We start from the raw sequence: 22566 nt of genomic DNA, 5'->3' as shown, positions 1-22566 counted from the left end.
CGTTATCGCCGCGCAGTATCTTGACGCACTGCCAAGAAATGTGTTGTGGACCGTGAAGGTGCGAAACAGAGGGACGCGCTAACGACTGACGCCTTTATTATTATTTTTTTTTTTTTTTTTCAGATTCGTAGGCGCAAATCGGGGCTGGGTGGGTTCATTATGCGAGCGAGTTCGTTACGCGACTAAATACGATACATTTATTGTAGTACAAACGGTTTTGGTCAGTTTTTTCGAGGCCATTCGATAATTCGAACATCGGATAATTCGAACTTTTTTCCCGGTCCCGTGAAGTTCGAATTAACGAGCTTTTACTGTAGTTGTAACAATAAAGTATGCGGCTGATCAAACAATAAATAATATAACTGTTTAAATATTCACACACCACTAGTTTTCCACTCAATTCATTAACCTATTCACAACTCTTTATTGCCACCTCAGAGGGTCTGGTAGGTGGTAACATTTGTTTACGAGCAATTAGGGAGTGGTGAGAATGCAACCGTCAGTCAGCAAGTCCAGCTTTGCAACTAGGGATGTCACCCAGTAGCCTGTGGTGTCAGGTTACCCGTCAGTATGTCATCTTGATTGCTAAATCCTACTGTGCCTTTCCAAGCGCATTGTGTCATTGCAAACTACATACATTTTCTTGTACTTAGCAACTATACGATTATTCTGGCTAAGTTTGCACGGTGCTCACAATATGCTCAGATGGGAATGCAAAAAAGAAATATTGCTCATTGTTGTTATGTTGAGCGTGTGGAAAACATGATGTTAATGAATAGTACTGTTGTGAATCTAAATAAGTTGCAGAAGATAAGTTTGAAAACCTGGATCCGAAGCAAAGTGCCAAAATGTAGTGTAGTAAGTGCCTTTTACAAGGTAGAAAGTAAAGTTATGCACCTTTTTTTTCTTTTTTCGTGGATAAAATATGCAATACCAGTTTTTGGCTTATTGGCAGGTGGCTATATAGGCTTGGTTGTGCGCAGGGTGCAGTGCATTTTCACAATACCTTTTTAGAATAAGTGAAGAACAGTGTGTAGTTCAGCTAGTCAATGCAGATCTGAGATTATGATGACAAAAAAAAACATCACTTAAGGGGCCACATGGTCCAATATTCATGAATGACTCTGGTACCACCCATCTTTGTTGGTGACAGTCAACAATTGCCAGCTACTTTTTCAATATTTCACATGGATTTAATGGACTCAACTTGGATAGTGCTTTATTTTGTGATGCCACTAAAATTCAGATGAGCAGGACACAATTGGTAAAGGCAGAAGGAGATTACATTTGCTTCTTATTTTATCTTTTGTTTTAAAAGACAAAAGCCCTACTCCCCTCAAAGTAGCTTGAGCAGTTGAGCCACTTAAGAAGTTGGACAGAAAGTGTGCACCAGAACTGGCAACAAAAATATTATATGACTTCGCATCAGCATTGTGACACCACTGTCCTTTGTGCAGCATTCAAGATGGTGTTATACCACTTTGCTTCCCATTTAACATCCACCTGCTAGTCAAGATGGAGACTAGTTTGTGATGTAAGCATTCACTAAGAAGTAAGACAGGTGCTGCTCCTTTTCCTTGCCCAAGAAACTAATCCAACTAAAAGACATTTGACACTTTGCCCAACTCTGTGCCAGTCTCTCAATTCTAAACTGCTGGGAAAAACATGCCAAACTATGCCAAATAGTGCTTTCACATGTCTTAATCAGTTTTAGCAGAGTTAAACCCTGGGTAACATTTTTTTTTTACTGTCTTTGTTACCTTGGAAATATGGCCATCATGGTATGTGCTCAGTTCTGGCACATGTAGGCAGTGTTAATTTCAGGCATTGATTCATTGTGGACAGTTTGGTGAGGACCTGCAAGAGATAGAGCTAGGCTTTATTGCATAGGCATAACATGTTCTACTAGCGCATACGTTGCAGCATGTTTTGTTGCTGCAGAGAAATGGATTTCTCACTTGTCATAATTTTACAGAAGCTGAATGAGTTTGAGCAACTGACTGGTATTGAATTCACCCACATCCGTCTGCTGGCTAAAGCCTTCACCCATCGCAGCATTGGGTTCAACAACCTTACCCTGTGAGTAGCCACTTCTTTTGACAGTACAGTAGGCAAAGTCTGCATGCCCTACAACTTATTTTGCTCTCGTTTAGTGTTTTTAGTGTGCACACTTTTCTCATTCATCTCTCAATATACTAGTGTACAGCTGGGAATGTGTGACAGAGGCTACTCTAGCACACAATTGGGCTTCCTTTTATGCAGCGTGCATGCATTGACTCATGCAGTGCAGGATGTCTTACTTAAATTTACCCTTTTAGTTTGAAATACACATTTTTTTGTCCCCTTAGCATTTAAATCAAATTGTTTCCTTCCATATACGTTGGTGTTCAATTGCGATGTGTCAGAGCTGGGAATCATGGTTTTCCAGCCTGATGTGTGGTTTTATGCGGCCAGTTTTAGTCCACTATCACATTACTGCAATAAGTGTCATGTGATTGCAGTGTGGATAACCAGAAATTATTAAATGTTGAGTTGGTGCCCTGTCTCAAATTGAAATAAACTGACTTTCAGGGGATCAAACCAGAGGCTTGAGTTTTTGGGCGACACTGTCCTTCAGCTGGTGGCATCAGAATATTTGTACAAATACTTCCCAGAGCATCACGAAGGCCATCTATCGGTGAGTTCTTTTGCACTATGGCTGCGGGAGTGCAAGCAGGGGGAATTCCTGGGACTGCTTGATGTATAGGTTGCCAGTGTATTCTTACATGTGTCCGAGCATTGATGTGTTAGTTCAGAGACTCCCGTAATGCATCTTACACTTTTCAATGAACCATTTTTTGATTAGAGGGTAGTGCCATAATTAAATTTTGCAAATATATTGTCGCACTTTTATCATGTAAATCATGTAAAAACTGATGACCGTCATTATCTTGGCACTGGTATGTGATCATGAGGCATGAAGTTTATTATGAACATCGTCATTGCTTACTACACATTTGTTGTTTGGGAGAAGTGAATGTTGAGTCGATTCATTTTCTTTGTGTCCACATGTTGCTAGAGCTTGTATTGATCAGGTGACGAAGTGCTCATCTGCAAAAAGCTTATTCAGAATTGTAGTTCTTTTGTAATTCAGGCCGTGAGCATATTGCGCTTTTTTTGTGAGTAGTGATGCGCTTCTTTTTGTCAATGCAGTAAAATCTCGGTGATACGAATTCGGTTGGTACGAATTTCGGGATGGCACAAATTCGTGAAATTCCCCGACTGAAGTGTATTGTGTACAATGTTCAAAATTTTGGATCTTCCGAGCACTGTCCCACACTACTACGGATGATACGAACGCACGAACTGCGACCGCAATCCTGAGCACTACGCACTGCCCGCTTTGTTTATTCTGTGATCACGAGCCGCTTGGTATGTTTGCATCACGAGCAGTTTGCGGTGATGCATGGCCTGCAACTTGCTGACGTTACTGTTGTCTTTCAGGCTCACGCCGCGAAAAGTTTTCAGTAGCACTTGGCCCACAAACCGCAGACGTCACAACCACAGCAGTTGGTGGCGGCATGGCAGGCGCGCACGGACTGCACATCGCAGACTCCGCGATCGCAATCCGCGAGCAGTTTGCAGCACCGCATGGCCCGCATGCTGCCGTCTCCTGTCGTGCTGTACGCGCCACGAGAAGTACGCGGAGGCGGGCTGACCACACATCGCCGGCATTGCGACCGTTTTCACGGCATGGAAAGTTTGTAGCAACATGTGCTTTCGTTAGTAATTGGCAGCAGGCGCGGACGAGCTGCACATTGTAGACTTTGCGACCGATAGTCGCGCTGTACGCACCGCGAGCAGTCTGCGGTGCCGCAAGGCCGGCACGTTGCCATCTCTTCTCGGGCTGTACAGGCCACGAGAAGTCTGCGGAGGCCCGCAGCCCGCATGTCACTGATGCACTGTGTGCGCCACGAGTAGCAAGCTGTGACCGCGTGACCATAATAAACCTTCTTGGACGTAAACTGATCTGCTCGATTGCCTTTACCATGCTTCTGCACACTTATGTTCTTTTGTTTTGATTATACAAATGTTCGGATGATACGAATTTTTCCGCGACCTCATGAAATTCGTATCACTGAGGTTCTACGGAGATGAAATGTGTTAATTCTTCTGTTACAATTCCTTTGAAATGGAAAACTTGGAACTTACAGCCAGTGCATGCTAAATTGCTAGTATAATTCACTAGCTAGCTTGTTTTTTTCCTCTCATGGGGACTTTGTGGTGCCACTCTCTGGTCAGCATTATTCGTGCTCAGTGGCCTTGTGCGACCTTTCTTCGTGGCTTCATTATCAATGTTTTGCAGCTTCTTCGAAGCTCCCTGGTGAACAACCGGACGCAGGCAGTGGTGTGTGATGACCTGGGTATGGTCGAATACACTATATACCCCTACCCAAAGGCTGAGCTTAAAACCAAAGATCGGGCTGACATCCTTGAAGGTGAGAGTTCCAATTTGCTACACTTATTTTGATGGGAAGGTGGAGCAATCACAAGCTATTGTTGTAGTGTACGGATTCCAGGTTCCTGATTGCTTGAAATGAAGTGAAAAGATTCGTGCATTTTTTTTCACAGTTCACTAATTTCAATATTCTATGATATGGAAATAATGTAAAAGTGTAGTTTTCTTCATCCCTGTACGTTTCTTTTTTCTTCAAATTTCAAGCGAAGGTAATTAGTAAGCATTTGCTCTGCATAGTATTATGTCGTGATAGAAAAAAAAGAAACAGTTCATTACAGGTGGAAAAGACTGTGATTATGTGTAACTTTTGTTATTTTGCTATCTTGTGGGTTTTATACAATATTGAAGAACAGTAACTGAGTTATGTTGGCCAGTTCTTGGCTCATTCCCCCCCTTTTTATTTGATTTGTTGCGCCATATTTTAGGGCTTTTCGGTTATGCTTTTTTTCGTTTGAAAAACTCAGCGTGTCTAGCAACCGGGAATTGTCAGAGAAATTTTATGCACCAGGCAAAATGAGTGAAATGTGTATCAGGGAAACCATCAAAAATTCAGGGAAAATAGCACGATATATTCTGCATTGCATTTTCATTTAAAGTGGCACACAGCAACTATGTTATTCACGCAGGCTTCTTTTTTTTTTTTTGCGTGTGCTTTCCGGCCAGCACGCCACCGCGCCGCAAGGCGAGGCATGATATATTACTTTGACGCCAGCTCATGGCTGAGCTGCCACAATAGAAAAACCAATAAGCGCATGAAGGGGGTACTGAAAAAAATTTGTGGAAGCGCTGCGTGAGAGTAGTATGCGACAAAAGCAGGAGTAACCGCGCCGGCAGCGGCCAGCGCAAAAGAATCAGCGAGCTGTGCTGCTATAGTGCTGCCAAGCGCGAGCACAGCCATATTGGATTGGATTGGCTCGGCTTTTTGCGGGGTGGGCGGCTCGCATGCTCTGAAGCTGGCATCAGTGTATTTTAATTTTCAGTAAACCTTTGATGTTCTTTACAGCCATTAACACTAATGACCGCCCTTTTACTATTGTAAATTGCAGAATATGGTTAATAAATAATTCCCATCAAAAATGATGGGAATTATTCATCTATGCTCATTATCATCAGCAGCTACATTCTTGAGCCTCTTCACTCGTCAGCTCTGCCGGGGTAGCACAATTGTTATGGCGCTTGACTACTGTTCCTAAGATGCGGGATCGAATCCCGGCCTCGGTGGCCGCTTTTCGAGGGAGGCGAAAATTGAGGAGCCTGTGTTCTGTGCAATGTCAGTGCACATTAAAGAACCCCAGGTGGTCGAAATTTCTGGAGTCCTCCACTACGGCGTCTCTCATAGCCTGACTCGCTTTGGGAGGTTAAACCCCGCAAACAAACAAACAGTCATCACTCGTCAGGGAATTTGAACTGAAATAATCAGGAAAAACCTGGAAAAGTCAGGGATTTTGAAAATACAATTGGTATTGGTTTGCTAGACACCCTGGAACTGCAGCCAGTCCTGTTTATGTTTAGCATAGCATCTGGCTGTTCAGCCTGCAACATCTCACATTATGCAACTTTAATTGAAGTCTGGTTGTACTGATGTTAATGATACTTTTTTTTTTTTCTCTCTATTTCTTATGCATGTTGCAAGCTGTGTTCATTTATCCTTCGTGCATATTGTGATGTACTGAAGTGTTGTGTAAATTTTTCTTTTGGTTTTTCAAAAGTCTGTGCATTGTGTTCATTTGTAAACATGAAAGTGGTCTGACCACGAATAAGTAATATTGTATATACTCGCACAATGGATCTTTTTTTTTTTAATTGACATTAATTTCAAGGCAGAACCTATTACATGAGGAAAGATTGACAATTTTTTTCTTTGCTTGAGATGAAATTTTATATACAGTCGAACCCCGATATTTCGAATTTTGGTTATATCGAACTCGCAGAATATCCCCTTCAAAATCCCATGTAAAAAGTATAGGAAAGGTGCGTCGTATATCGAACTCAGTTTCACCGGTAGTTCGATATATCAAACTGCGCCTCCCCCAAAGACGATCGCATCACCTGGACCGTTTGCCGCATGACTTTTTCAAGCCACGCGCGGAGGGAATGAGAGGACACAGCTCGGCGACGGCTGGTCTAGGGCAGCACCCCATCCTTCCCCCAAAGGCGCACATCTGCGGTGATCGCTGCCACGCCAGCACGTGACGTTTGCAAGTCGTGTGTGAAGGAACGAGAGGGAACCAATGCAGCCATGGTGTTCGGGAGAGGGGAAAAACGCGATAGAGCGAAGCACAAGGATGTGCCTTTTTTTCTGCTGAGCTTTATCTCTCCACTTCCTCTCTCTTTCCCCTGGTCTCCGCAGCAGGACGCACTACGCATGCGCAGACAAACCAGCTCAGCCCGTGGCAGGTGCTTCTCCAGTGTGTGTTGTGAACGCTCTACGCGCAGCGGCTGGCAAGCGATGAGTGTTTCGTGTCGTCGTGCTGAACGCGTGTAAGCTACAGCGGCCGCAAACGCTAAAAAACGACAGAATTTTTGGGGGGTGAGAGTCGTTTAATCTTGCCGTTGGGCTGAATGTATGCTATGGCGGCTGCGGAAGTTAAGAAGCGGCTTTTTTTTTTTTTTTTTTTTTTTTTTTTTTTTTTTTTTTTTTTTCTTTCTTTTTGCGAGAGTTATTCTTGTCAGGCTGAACGTGCGGCGCAGCGTAAGTTATGGCGGCTGTGGAAGTTAAGAAGCGGCAGTTTTTTTTTTTTTTCTTTTTTTTCGAGAGTCATTCATTCTTGCATCTATAAATAAAAAAAAGCACGCGGTCGGCTGCGGTCATGCCACCTGCTTTTAGCATTGCTCGCTCCAAACGGCATTTGCAGCTGTCACGCTTGCCAATGATTTTGTAGCAGTTGACTACACCCGCCCCATCCCAATCGCGGCACGATAAATCGAACCAGGCTTGTGCAATCAAGCCATCACGCGGGCACTCTGCCAAGTTCGCTACCTGCCACCGCAGGATCTATGAAAAGTGTAATTAAAAAATAAACAAGTCGTGGCGTTATCGCTGTGCAGCATCTTGATGCACTGCCAATAAATGAGCTGTGGATGCGACGGTAATTCTCGGGGGCAAAAATGGGGAGTGGGTTCATTATGCGAGTGGGTTGACTACGTGACAAATACCGTATCATTTTTCACGATCGCAAGTGACGTCTCAAGCCGATTTCTGTATATCGAATTATCGATATATCGCACTAGTTCGTTATCCCCTTCGACTTCGATATATCCGGGTTCGACTGTACTGAGTGCTTGATGTGTTTGAGAACCCTGCTCCCTATCACTATAATCACCAGGAGGCTCATCATATCTATGTAGGCGTGCGGATGCTTATTTGTTGGTACCTTATCATTCATACTACGCAGTTTGTTTCAAGATGGAAGCATGCAGGTTGATGCAGAAAATGAAACGTCTCCCTGGACGTACAACGCAGCAACTTGGAAATTGTGACTTCACTGAACGTAGCGAAATCTTTCATTTGCAAGGTGCGGAGAGAACTCAGCTCAGGTGGTGATGTGGCATCTGTAGCGAAAAGGAAATGTCAGCAGTCACATGTCGTCAGAACACCTGATTTTCTGCAGCAGCTGCAAGTCGTAGTGAGAGACGTCTCAGGGAAGTCAATGAAGGCCATTGCAAAGGAGGTCAAGTAGCAGAGTCAACTATGCACAAGGATTTGAAGTACTACCATTCTTATACTTTTGTGAGGGGGCTATTCATGTCTGATAAAACTTGGGAGACTCATCTCCGCCGGTTCAAGCACTTGCTAAGCAAGCTGAAGAAGCCTGAGGAGCCTTGAACGCACTTTTTGTTTTTGTTTTTTCTTTTTTTCTGTTCTTTCTTTATTTATTTCTTCTCTCTCTCTCTCTCTCTCTCTCTCTCTCTCTCTCTCTTTTTTTTTTTTAAAGGTGAAAAAAATTTGTAGCCAAATCCAAGAATGTTAACAGGTGGCTTTGCGTAAGTACTGGTGAGGTGCCTACAGGGATGGCCACAAAAATTTCATCATCTGTGATGGTGTTAGCTGTCGTCAGCAACGAGGGTGACATCATGTAGGCACATGTTTTTGAAGAAGGACTCTGCGTTAATGCTGCCACATATGTAGAGGAGCTTACCATCATTGTAAAGCCCTGGATAAACTGTTTCGAAAGGAAGACCTTACTTATGTCTTCCAGTAAGATTCGGCTCCTTCCTGCACCGCCTGCACCACCCAGGTGTGATGCAGGCGGTGCAGGCAGTTTTTGCTCGCTTAGTATTCAGAGACAAAGATTTGGTGAATAATTTGAAAAATCTGTGTTTTACTGTCGTAACATGAGTGTTAGTTCAGTGTGTTCAAGTGCATTACCACCACCACACCCGTCACCCGTCTTATTCGATGAAACGGTAGTGCCCTGCTTCACATTTGTGTATTTGCTTACATGAAAGCTGCGAAGTGGAAACAACAGATTGTGGATTATTCTGCATATCGCAACCAGAACTCAGTCTCTTAACACCACGAGGCAGTATCACACAACAGCCATCTGGCTTTTCTAGTTATATTCCTTGGGCATTTGTTTAGACTCAACCATGGAATTTACATTTTTGAGCAGTGATTTCTTTCTTGGTACCGTTGTGGGGCCTATTTGTCCAAAATTGCTGTATCAACTTGTTTGAGCTCCCACCTTCATCTTAATCAGTAGAACACGTGAATGCAACTGAAATATTGTTGCTGTGGAAAATCACGTAACCTAGGCTAAGTTAGGCTGTTTGTTGTGATGCCTCTGTTTACTCCTCCTCTTTCATCTCCAGCCTTCCTGGGAGCACTCTTTGTTGACAAGGGCCTGGAGTATTGCAATGCATTCTGCCAAGTGTGCTTCTTTCCACGACTGCAGGTGAGCCAAAGAAATTAGTGTATTATCCTATGCATTCACTACACTTCCATATTTATGTTTATGGGAATTTATAACACAGTTTTCTAATGCCATTTGCATGATATTATGATGCAGGCACCTTGTTAGGTGTAGTTTGCTTACTTGTTTTATTTTAGTAATTAAAAACTGGATCGTTTAAGTGCCTTTATTTCTTACACGCAAATTTGAGGAAAAACTGAGGTTTAACACTTATCGGTTAATAGGCTTCAGGCAGTGTCTGTTGAAGCACTTTTCCATTTCAAATTCGCTTTGATAGTTCACCCATGGGCAGCGGTGATTCAGAGTGAAATAATGCTGTGTCACTTATGCATTAATATCTGCTGTAAGCATATCTAATCATTTTAAGGGCCTGGAAATATAGTATGTAAATGCATGTGAGGTATACATGTGTAAATGTTAGAGCAGCATGATGTCATCCCAAATTAAAGGCTGTGACATGCCAAGCAATGTCTGAAATAGCCTGACTGGCCAAGGCGCACACAGCCACGAAAAGGTTTGAGTTATGAAGCCAAAACTATGCAATGAGCTTTATTTCGGAAATTAGGAACTTCCAGTCTTTGTCATGCATGCCATAGCACATACAAAGTGTTTGGGCATGGATGATCGCTGGCTGAGCATGTTGTACCTCGGCTCGATCCCTCATTTGCATTAACTGGTGCAAGTCTGCCCGTGTTTGAATTTATGAGAGTCCGATGCAATATATCTTACAAAGGCACTTAAAAACCTTCATTTCCGCAGCCAACTGGTCTGTCTGCCAATTGCATGTCACTACAGCATTGAGCCAAACCGATAAATGTACATTCTTATGCACAAAGCCATCGGCACTTGAAAAAAAAAGAAAAAAAGAACAGACAAGCATTTATCATACATGAAGATAGCTTATCAACCTGCATATAAATGCTGGTACAGCCGAAACCAGATATATAGAATTTTGGTTATATCAAACTCACGGAATATCCCCTTGAAAGTCCCATGTAAAAGTATAGGAAAGCTTTTCATATATCGAACTCAATTTCACCGGTCGTTCGATACATCGAACTCCGCACCACGCACTGGAAAGTGTGCCTTCCCCAAAGATGATCGCAAAGAGATCGCATCACCTTCGGCCGTTCGCCGCGTGACATTCTCAAGCCACGCGCGGAAGGAATGAGAGGGGACAGTTCGGCGACGGCTGGTCTAGGGCAGCGCCGCTCCCATTCCCCAAAGGCGCGCATCTGCGGTTATCGATTCCCGCGCGCCAGCATGTGACGTTTGCAAGCCATGTGCGTGAATGAGCCTGAGAGAACCGGTGGGAACGAGAGGGGAAAAACGCGCCCATTCTTTTGCCCATTCATTTTTCTTTTTTTTCTTTTGCCTATTGCATTGCATTTGGAGGGTGTGCCCATTCTTTTGCCGAGCTATCTCTTTCCTTCCTCTCTTCTGGCCTTCGTTTGCAGTAGTGCGCGCTACGCATGCACCAAACCAGCTCAGCTCGTTTTCAGACAGAACATCGGACACTTTCTCCAGCGTGTGTTGCGAATCCTCTGCACGCGGCAGCGGACGTGGCTATGGCGCCTGCGGACTTTAAGAAGCGGCATATCGGGCAGATCTCTCTCTCTTTTTCTTTTTGCAAGAGCTGTCTAGTCTTATCGTGCTGTACGCTGACATTAAGAAGCTGCTTTTTTTTGGGGGGGGAGTCGTTTTTCTTTCTATGTATGAATCAACGAAAGCACGCTGTCAGCTGCGACCGTGATACCGGCTTTTAGCATTTTTCGCTTCAAACAGCATTTGCAGGTATCACGTTTTCCAATTATTTTATTTTTTATTTATTTGTACCCTCAAGGCAGTGAACTACGCCCGCCCCAAGCGCGGCGTGATAAATCGAACAAGGCTTGTGCAATCAAGCCATCACGGGCACTCTGCCAAGTTCGCTCCCCGCCACCGTAGGAGCTATCAAAGGATAAACACGTCGTGACGTTATCACTGCGCAGCATCGATAACCAATGACATGCAAGCGAAAACACTCACGATTTCTGCTGCGGTGACACAGAAACCTTTTTTTGAGCTGCCGCGGTGGCTCGAGTGGCGAGAGAGACGCAGTGCCAACAAGTTGGAAATTTTTGTGCTCTGTCACTGCCGCTCGTTGCTGAGATCGCTCAGTCGCTTGCATATGAGGGAGCTGGCCTTAACGCTTTTTTTTTTTCCGTATTCTTGGGTGCAAAAGTGGAGGGTGGGTTCATTATGCGAGTGGGTTGATTACGCTGCAAATAGGTATCGTTTTCTTGCATCGTAAGTGCCGTCACAAGCTGATTTTTGTATATCGAATTATCGATATATCGAACTATTTTGCAATCCCTTCGAGTTCGCTATATCCGGGTTCGACTATATTCAGTTCTTAACCTGCCTGTTAAAGTACCCTCAGATGTTGCGACAACTTGGAATAATGCGTGTCAAATAACTGTATTATTCTCTGGTACAGAGAGGTGGGAGTAATGATGCACAGCATACACTTGCATACATAGATGGTAGAGCGCATTAGTGACAGAACTGAAGAACGCACAAATATAGGTCCTATGTGCTGTGCGCTCTTGACCCGCATTCCATGGGGCCGCACATGACGGTATAGGGTGCCTGGTGTTTAGAGTAAGAAGGGGCCGACGGCCTGTGTACATAAGGAAAACATTCTGATGAGGGTTTAGTATGTAATGCTGCTAGGCTAACAACCATGCTTACAGCTCTTAAACTGATAGTGCTTTCTAATTTTTTGTTTAAATTGAACTTAGACTGAGTCTTATAAGTGCATTTCAATTTACAGTGTGAACAAGGCCAACTTTGACGTGGGCACTAACAAAGTTGAAAACAAAAAAAAATAATAAGGTAGGCGTGACCATGCCCTAAATAATTAGAACTTAAAACTGGGTGGGTGGCAATCATTTTTTCTGTTACAGTTTACATTTTCTATCAGTTTGATGTGCTTGTGTAGAATTATGTTCACCTACATACTGCTTTCATGTATAATGATCCCCCTTTATGCTCAAACTGGTATGCTCAATTTCTATTGCATTTTTATGGCAGCAGCATAGCTTGTACATCTTCCGACCTTTGTGCATCTTTGTGCATCATCTGAAATGGTCTTCAACTAATTATGCGTAGGGCGTAGAAGCAGAACAGCTATTTTTTTATTGCTATTTATTGCCATCTTTTATTGCAGGTACTAATGCTTTCAAAATAAAATTTAGTTTTTACTATGCAACAGTGAGCTCATAAATATGAGAAGGATAACTCATCTTTCCTGTGCTGCGATCAAGCTGCAATAAATATCTAGCCACTACATTGCACTGTTAAGCACAATGCTTTTATTGTCACCTTAGGCCTTTCTCCAAAGTTCTTTGCCCATAAAAGACACAAAGTATTTGTTCTGCCCGAGTGGCTTACACGCAGTTACAAGGGAGACCTCGAAAATAGCCACAAATGCACATGAACATGTTTTAAAGCTGTATTATTGACCACAACCAGCCTGTGCTAACTTTATTGCCCCTTTATTTATCATGGAACCTCCATCGGCTGCTTTTGTTCCTATGTCACACTTCTGTGGAAGTCATAAGATGTTTGGGAGCTCTGGTCCAAGTATAATCTGACCTGTTTTGAAGCAATCGTATCTCAAGACACATTTTACTCCTGTGTGAGAGTGACCTTAGTTGAGTGCTTTATGGCTACTTTCACTCTTTCGTTACCGCGAAAAAAAAAATGCCTTTTTCATAGGTCTCGGAAGATATTTTTTTGCCAGTACAAATAATACTGCAGCACATGTTGCAGCATACAAAACTACACATAGTGGGATGCTCTTTTCTAAAACATAAGTTACAAAGCAAAACATTTATAGGAAACACACAAAACATAAAAGATAACCATTTTTACAGTGAGTTTATAATAGTAATAAGATAGAAAAGTCATGGTACAGTAATACCTCGATAATTCGAATTCGGTTAATTCGAAATCCCGGATAATTCGAAGGTTTTCTGCGGTCCCGTATTTTCCAATGTAAATTTGGCCGGATAATTCGAACAGGCGGCCTGCGCCAGCCCGGTTAATTCGAAAATTTGGACTGCTATGCGGCAATGCCTGATCCATGTTTCGCCGCAAACCCGGCGAAACGACGGCCCTACGGAGCTGCGAGGCAAAGCCACATAGTAATGGTGATGATTTATAGGCGAAGCGCCCCAGCTGGAGCACTCTCTGCACAAAAATCGGTCCACAGTGCGCCTCGCGCACCGCCGAAACACGCGCCTGCAGAGGAGAAGACGTGCTTCACTGCAACACGGCGGGCATACCGGTTTTTATCACATGACCTCGCCCCCACTCCATCCCTTGGTGTGCTTCGCCCACTCTTCCCCTGTGCCTCCGACGCTGCAAGTACGCCACCACCACCGCCGCGCCGGTCTCGCCTGCGCCATTTCTTTGTGTTGTGCGCTGTGGTTAGGGGTCGGCTACTGTGCCGTTTTTTTGGGCGGGACTGTGCAGAAGTGCTAGCTTTGTGACCGTAGCAGTGCAGAAATGCCAAAGTACAAGACTTTAACGCTGCAGCAGAAGTTCTGCTTGATCCAGGAAGCAGGCAAGAGCGCTTGTTCGGAGACCGAGTTGGCCAAAAGGCATGGCGTGCCCCTCTCGACGTTGTCCACAATATTGAGCAACAAGTCAAAAATACTAGAGGCTTACGGCAAGACCTATTCTTCGAAGCGGTCACGAGTGCGGGCTCCCACGTATCAAGATGTGGAAGCTGCTCTGCTTCGCTGGCTGCAGAAAGCAAACGCTGCCCACCTTCCCGTCAATGGAACGCTACTGCGGGAGAAGGCCAACGACCTAGCTCTACAACTTGGGCACGAGGAATTTAAGTGCAGCAATGGATGGTTTTGCCGTTTTAAAGAACGCAATAATTAAACCTTTCTCACCGTCTGTGGTGAGAGCAGCAGCACTAACGAGAGCGTTGTCGAGGATTGGAGAAACCACACATTGGCGCCGCTGCTTAGCGAGTACGGTGCAGACGACGTTTACAACCTTGATGAGGCTGCACTTTTTTATAAGATGCTGCCAACAAAAACATTCGCAGTGAAGAACACCGCCATCAAGGGTAGGAAACAGGCCAAGGACAGGATTACTGTGCTGCTCGGCGCAAACATGTGCGGTAAACACAAGCTGCCGCTACTGGTCGTCGGGAAGACGGGGAAGCCTCGCTGCTTCAAAAATGCGCGGCTGCCGCCAAAGGATGAACTCGTCTACAGGCACAATAAGAAAGCCTGGATGACAGGTGCAATATTTGAAGAGTACGTGCGGCAACTTGACCGCAAGTTCGCGGCCACGGGCAGGAATGTCCTGTTTGTCGTCGACAACTGCCCGGCACATGGCGACATCCCACATCTCCAGGCCATCAGGATGGTATTTTTACCTCCGAACACCACTTCGATCTCACAGCCGATGGACCAAGGCGTCATTCACCACACTAGGAAGATTTATCGGTACCACCTGCTCAAGCGCATGCTCCTTTGCTACGACAATGGCAAGGAGTACTCCATCGACCTCCTCAGAGCCATATGCCTCATGGTGTACGCTTGGAAACAAGTGGAGCCCACATTGATCAGGCGGTGTTTTGAACACGCTGGTTTTTCCAGTGAAAGCACTGTTGATGCCGATGCAGACCACCCATGTACTACTACTCTTGACGAAAAAGGAGCAGAGTATTGCGACCGCATCAATGCGCTCTGCGCAGAGGATGAGTCCAACGCAGTCGGCTTCGCCGAGTATATCAACATTGAGAGCGAAGAGCAGACTGGCTACTCTGACTTGGAGAGTGAGTTAACTGCTGGTACGAACATGCGCGATGACAGCGACGATAGCGACGACGACACTGACGAGCCTCCCCGAGCACCTGCTCTTGGTGAAGTTATCGGATCGCTGAACGTTATCCGCAGTTTTGTTGAGTGCCGCGGTGGAAGTTCAGAGATGTTTCGTCTATTTGACCAACTCGAGAGCATGACCTTAGGAGCCGCAAACTACCGGACGCGGCAAACCAGCATCTCTGATTACTTTCAGTAGTAATTCAAAATATGCCGAATAAAGGTAACACGTTCCTGCAACGAATTTTTTTGCCTAAGTCTTATTTCTGGGTGTGTTCGGTTAATTCGAAAACCCGCTTAATTCGAAGATTTCTCGCGGTCCCGATGACTTCGAATTAACGAGGTTGTACTGTATCTACGAATGCATTATTAACAGAAAATATTTTGAATATACATATTAAAGGTGACCCAGGAACACTGTGTAAAAAAAAAAAAAAAACTACCTGAACAGCGCCGTTCTTCAGCTACATAAAAAATTACAAGTGTAAACACTTTCACATCTCGTGCCATATATGGTGAAGCAGTGCCTTGTTTTCGTGAGGCACCAAATCAATACTGCTGCAAACTATAGACTGGGTATACACGTTGGACATGCGGCGTACCTTCAGGAATGTGTTTTCGTGGAATAAAAGCATCGCAAAGCTCACTAATGAATAGCTGGCACCATTTTCGGGTAATTATCACAACTCAACACTCTTGGATAATAAAGCCAACAATATGATTCGATATTTGACTTGCTGGAAGTCTTTTGATTACAAAAATTTGACGTTAATGCTGCATTACCAGTAGTGGCAGGTTTTTTCTTTTCAAGCGCGGCTGCCATGCCCTCTTTTACAACAACACATGCACATTAGTTCTTAAAAAGGTCCATCAGAAATCAGAATGTCGCCACAGGGGGAAAACTTAATCTGGCTTTACAAGTGCAGTGCCTAGACTAACCACTGGATAACGCTAGGTGCACGAGAAACGATTCCAGCATGTCGAAATCGGCTGTTTAAAGCATCAGTCACCAGTGATCAATTTGAATAGGCATGGTAACAAAAGAGTGAAGTGGCTCAGTGCAAATATGCGCATGCGGTATGATGGTACTTAGCTGTGAGTGCATTAGCATACAGTCTGAAAGTTTCGCTCTCCTTTCTTCTTGCTTTCTTTTTTTTTTTTTTTTTTTTTTTGCAGGACTTCATCTTGAATCAGGACTGGAATGACCCTAAGAGCAAGCTGCAGCAGTGTTGTCTCACACTACGTTCTATGGATGGTGGAGAGCCAGATATACCTGTCTACAAGTAAGCAAGCTAATTGTTACACAGTTTCCTTTATTATCAAGGAAGGCAAATGTAATTGGGTGTTAGGGGTTACATAGCAAAACAGAGTTAGATAGGATCATGGAGTTAATACTTTTACAGTTGGAAAACAAAATTGGCCTATGTACACTGATGGACTGAGGCACTGTAAATAGCTGTTGTGGCAAGTATGACCTACAAGGGAAATTGGTGGCCGGTCTTTTGTCAACGGAGGTGATATATATGTTGCTGTTTGCATGTTCATTTAGGTATGTGCATCAAATAGATTGTAATTGTGTCTTGCTTGAAGATGAATGAAACTGCCATAATTATGTAGTAGCCGTGGCCATTGTCAAAAGAATAAGCTGATTTCATTTCGCGTATAAGTGGCAGCATGTATTAAAGTTTTGGTTTAAAACATCTCACCCAGCAGTTTTATGGTCCTCTGTCTTCTCAGTGCAAATTAAATACTAGTATACTCTCTTCTGGAGAAATTTGAAGGGACCATGAAAATGCTAGTTTTGCTTGTCATAAGTTTCCTCAAAAGGACATGTGAGCATGTTAAGTGTGTCCAAATAAAGTAACACCTTGTTTATTTAACTGTTATTGGTGCAGCGAAAACTACTCGCTTTAACTCGGCACAGCGAAAAATGGCACCCACACAAAACATTGTGTGGATTCCTACTTTCATTGGACGAATTTCGAAATTGCTGTGAATTTTCACATATAAGTCAACCCCCAAAATTATAGCATTTTGCTGACCCAAAGAAATGAAATTCGACTCACATCCTCGTTTATTCTCGGAACTGCATTCACATCTATAGTTTTCCATGAGATGGCATCCTGGTGTGTAATTCGTAGCAATGAATATGTAACAATGCAATCACAAAACCATCAATAAGAACTTAACAGGGGCACCCCTCTTAGTACATTTTTTCTTATCTATGGACCGATTTGGATTAAACTTGCATCACTTATGTATTTTGACATGCTGATTTTAAATATATAATTGTTTCTTTTGTAGAGTGCGTAGGTTTAAGAATTTTACCTAATTAATGTTCTTCACTTGGAGGTGAGTTAATTACTAAACACCCAAGGGCATGATGAAAATCAGCCTGCATAAATTATCTAGAAATATCACAGAGTGCAGCTAACCAAGAATGGAGGTGCTAGATTAATTTGAACTTGTGTTACAGTACGTCAAACTTTTCTGTGGAAAAGCTCGATTTGACACCCATTATAAATAATTAGTTTTGTAAATGTTGCCTCATCATAATTGCATATATATTTGTGTCTTACTGCACTCTTCAAGAAAGTATCTTTGCAGCAATAAAAAAATGTAAGCAATAGCACAAATAGTTAGATTGATATCGCTCCTCCAAAATTGCAGCACCCTCAAAAATGCTGTTTCGAGAAAACAAGGAAAAACATGTCAGAACATGTAGATTAAAATTATGGCAAGGTTTGACATATCAATATGATCAGAAATGGTTGGAAAGTAAATTAAAGTAAAAACAATGTGTTATACCAATTTGTGTAACTAAAAAAAAAAAAAATGACTTTCAGTAAATTTTCCTGTATGGTTATTACATTTACCTTGGTGTCAAAAGATACAGGAGGTTAGGTTTAAAGAAAATAACTAGCAAGAGCAGGGCCAGAAATATTGATCTGGTGACAGTCCAAAGTTCAATTTCGAGAAATCGGCGAGAAAAGTTTTGGGCATATGTTTCAATTACCAAGGCTAACAGTAGCTCGATAAAATGAGTTATGACTGGTTTCTGGTGTAAATACACCGTTTCTCATCGAGATAATTGTCCCTGCAACTCAAAAGCAAATTTATTTCGAGAAAGTTTGCGATTCCGCATGACGCACGTGACGCTGTTTCACGATTGCTGCTGCCGCCGCGCCTCTAACTTTTCTGAGTGCTCAATCTGTCGCGGCCATGAAAACTGCTTAGGTATCACTTTTTCAACTGCATCGTCATGATTACGATGCTCGCACGCGGCAAGATTCCTCTCTAGGAAATCGTTCGCTCTCCTATTTGTCGCACCACCGAGCACCACCGACTACGCGCTTTGTCGCTGATAACGATAACAGGATGCGGGTTTGCCGTGTCACCGGTGCGCCTCTTATCTCTACCTTTTTTCGATTTCTGGGCTAGAATGACATTCGAACCAAAATTTTTCCCGTTTTACGCCGTGGTCATGATGACGAGACGTCGCTTAGCCAGCTAGGCCTACGCGACCTTTTCAAAATGGCGCCAGGCCCTAAACAGTTGATGCGGGCAGCCAACCAAAAGTGGTCATTTGTGTCGCATGCTTTCGGAGCCCAATAGCAGCGCATGTTTCACACAAATTTGTCCCTTTATTTACCGCTTCGGATGTTTGCTCATGAACGCCAATTGTGACATGGGAATAGCCTGAATCACGATCTTTCGAACGAGACCAAAGTGATGCCTGTGGAGCGCGTATTTATCGATCTGCGGCCGATCAAAACTCAGCGTGATTTGACCTCAATTTAAAGGGCCAAACGTTCAGATTCGCATTTTTGGAATGCTGTAACGTGCAAATTTAGGCGGTATTTTTCAATCAAAATTTGCAGATAGTTGCGGAAACATCTCGGGACCGCAAAAATGAAGAAATAAAAAATCCAATTTTTAGACCGATTTTCGGCCGCAAAGAGCCATGTCCTCCCTTAATGGAGATCAAAAGCAAAGAAAACAAAATTATGCTCCATCCCTCTTTCCACACCATTGTGTGGCTGACTGACTAACAGCCAGATAAACTGCAAACTGCGGATAAACTCTCTAGTTTTGGATTTCAGCGTCACATAAATCCTGGATATATTATCGGAAGTTAACTCTCGTGCTGCCTCCCGCGCATTCGAGGAAATGACCATCATCATGAACAAGCTAGCAGCTAAACAGCATGCAGTTAGAATTTGCTCCAGCAGAATGGGTTTAGTATGTATAAATTCACCTCCTTCCTTCTTTTCCCATTTTTTTTTATATGCATAGAGCAGTGAACGGGTAGGGGATGCATACTGCTCATGCGAAACTACCATAGATTGGCTGCACATATAGGCCAACTCTCCAATTTGGGTAGCCTTATTTTTTACAGAAAGGACGACTTATGTGCAGCAGTATACGGTAATCGTAAATGCTGGTAATCTAACTAGCTTAGTACAACACATGGAAAAACGGTGCTAGCCAATGTTGCGTGCAGTCTACCCATCGTGGGCATGGGGCAGTTATGTCGTGTCGTGGGACAGGCATTAATGCAGCTATAAGTGGAAAGTTCCTCGCTGCCAGCATCTCTGCTAGATGTTGGCTTGGCGCAGAGAGGAGCAACAAGGGCGTGCTGCAGTTGAACGCAGTTGTATTGAATTCGAAGGGGATTGTGAAATAATTAATTATATAAAATGCACCAATAGATGAGCAGCTCTGTAACTCGGAGGAAGGAATACAATGTACCAACGCTAGGGACGAGCACAAGCTACCGGCCATAATGCACCACGCTTGCACCAGTTCACGTCTAGCACCACGCGCAGGTGCATGGCATGTGCACCCAGGAAGTGTTCTCAAAGTCGGGATTTCCGCAATCGTCATCATCGGGGGCATGTATCATCTGCCGAGAGTCCCTTGCTGGCAACAGCTTTGAGTAGCAAATCTTCTTCAGTACCTCTAAACGCATTCAGTATTCCGCATTTGCTTGAAAGCGCGACCGACATGGACCTTAGGCTTACCAGTGAAGCGTCCGTGATTCGGCTGTAGGGTGCGGCCAACAGGCCTATGAGAGAGCCTTGCAACATGCTGAGTGATTCTTTCACCACCCTTGCATGATATGAGGTGCGATCAACCGCCTTCTGTTTACGTGTGCATCGCGAGCACCGGGGTCGTGAGGATTGCGGGGTCAGTATGGTGAAACCGACAACACTGAAACAGTCAGCCAATGCCACCGCTAGATAGCGCCTCCTCTCTTTAGAAGCCTGGTGCTGACAACACTAATTAATAACGAGCTCAGGACAGCAAATTTAGAATGAAATTCATCCGAATCTGCATACAATATGAGGCAGAAATAGGACATGATAAAATGGGGGGAAAAACCTTGCCTTATATGCGGGTTTTTACGGCACACTCGCCAACCGTTGTTTCGGACTCTGTGGGACCTGGAAAATGGTCTGAATAATCGAACAGTCCGAAAAATTTGTAAACTTGAAAAAAGTTGCTTTTCTGCGAAAAACCATCTTTAAAAATCATGAACTCCGCTGCCCCCGGTGTTTTGTTTATATGTCGATAATAAGAAGTTATAGTCATTAGAGCATGGTGCAATCTGTTACTGTGATCTGCATCCGCGCGCCACCCATGTGCACACGCTAGCGTGATCCTATATGGTGGGCGCGGCCGCCAGTGCGAGCACACTGAATGGTGCTGAAGTGGCAGGCAGCCGAGAAGCATGCATCTTGCTGAAAGCAGTCACCGTATGCACTGTGGTGCCCCGCAAAAGCGGATCGTGCTAAGCTGTAACTACTATGAACCTCCAGTTAGGATGTCTCGGCCAGGCATAATTTCGTATCCATTTCACGACGTACTGTGATGCAACTGCAGGTCATGCTCATGCCGCCAATGAATGCACGCTCTAGGCGAAGTAATAACATTCAGTTTCATTATTAACAAACGTAGCGAAGGTCGCGAGATGGAATTCGCGGGAAAAAAGCGAGAGGAACGAGAGCCTCTCTTCCCCCCCTTTGTTTTACCCACGAGCGGCGGCAGATGAGCCATGGTGCACGGTGCTCAAGTTCAATTTTCAGTTCAATTTTGCGCTTTTTGGAGGCTACCATGAGGACAATGAGAAGCGTTTCCTTATTGCCACTGCCTCAAATGGCAACGATGCACAGATAGCCAAGCTGTTCCATCTGAATGACACTACTTTGCCAAGCGTTCACAGCCGCGCAGAACTGGTTGTTTGCGACAGCGATGCCCGCTCACCTCTGTGTCATTCTGAAAAACGAGACTTCAGCCAAATTTTGTCCGATTGAACTTCTGGATGCCATAGGGTTCGAAGTATCAGTCGTGAAAATGTACACATTCCTATCGCATGACAGTTCCTGGATGAAGTCTGAAATATCGCGCAAGTCCAAATTACTGAGTCTACTGTATTACATTTCTTTGCAGTGTGAAAATCTTCTAGTACTTTGTGCCGTGAGAGTTTGTTCTAACAAAGAGTTAATATGTTCTTGCTCCTTAGTTGCTCCAAAAGAATTTCTGCTGCATAGATACTCCAGAAGGCACATTTCCTGCACTAGAGCTGCTCTAAAGCACATGTTTTTCTGCTCTAAGAGCTGCTTCAGGACCTCTTTTGGCTGCCCCATCCCTGGTTACGAAAACTACATGATTGCCGAAGCACGCTGGAATGGGTGGAGGAACATGGCGGACGTGGCCTGCCTATGCCACGGCCGGTCTCGGGGGAGAGAGCGCTTCTCTTCTCTTACGGCCTCTCCAATGGGGTCTGTTTCCACCGCCCGCCGCGCCTCGGTGGGGTCGCCACCGCCCCACTGCTGCTCCTCCGCTGCAGCCGTTCACGCGCAAGGGAAACGTGCGTTCGCTTTTAGCTTTGCCCGCGTCAGTTGCAACCGGCAGGTCCTGACATTTCGCCCCTTATGGTTTATACAAAGTCTGTAATCAACATCGAACATTTATCGTGTACGAGGAATAAAATAGTCAACAATCCGCTCACGCGCGCGCTCCTTCATCAGTGAGGCCGTGCACGGTCGAATGAAGCTTCGGGTACACTTCAACATATTTTACCTCTAAGTTTTGTACAAAAATAAATTTACCAGGCTATGCAATGTGCCTTTGAATGTTTTAAGCAGGTGTAGCGCGACCTGACGTGAGTGCATGGTGAACTGTTGGGTGGAGATTCTGTCAACCGCTACCATTTTCGTTTAGATCAGAAGAGGCACCAGCAAAAATTCATGGTGCGTCT

At 44.2% G+C, this 22566-nt stretch overlaps 1 protein-coding gene across 2 annotated transcripts in view; it reads left to right on the top strand.

The window, feature by feature from the left end:
• Positions 1 to 22566, top strand: part of drosha (ribonuclease 3 drosha) — a 164390-nt gene that overhangs the window by 121297 nt on the left and 20527 nt on the right. For both annotated transcript variants that reach the window (XM_084588316.1, XM_084588315.1), the window contains 5 exons: positions 1976 to 2079; positions 2572 to 2677; positions 4346 to 4478; positions 9311 to 9393; positions 16479 to 16585. In XM_084588316.1, coding sequence (XP_084444442.1) covers positions 1976 to 2079; positions 2572 to 2677; positions 4346 to 4478; positions 9311 to 9393; positions 16479 to 16585 — 533 coding nt within the window. The remainder of the gene's footprint in view (positions 1 to 1975; positions 2080 to 2571; positions 2678 to 4345; positions 4479 to 9310; positions 9394 to 16478; positions 16586 to 22566) is intronic.

The sequence above is a fragment of the Amblyomma maculatum genome, chromosome 1 (genome assembly GCF_055883805.1).
Source record: "Amblyomma maculatum isolate TAMU_Amacu chromosome 1, ASM5588380v1, whole genome shotgun sequence".
Taxonomy (NCBI): Eukaryota; Metazoa; Arthropoda; class Arachnida; order Ixodida; family Ixodidae; genus Amblyomma; species Amblyomma maculatum.
This window is presented reverse-complemented; position numbering and strand designations above follow the sequence as displayed.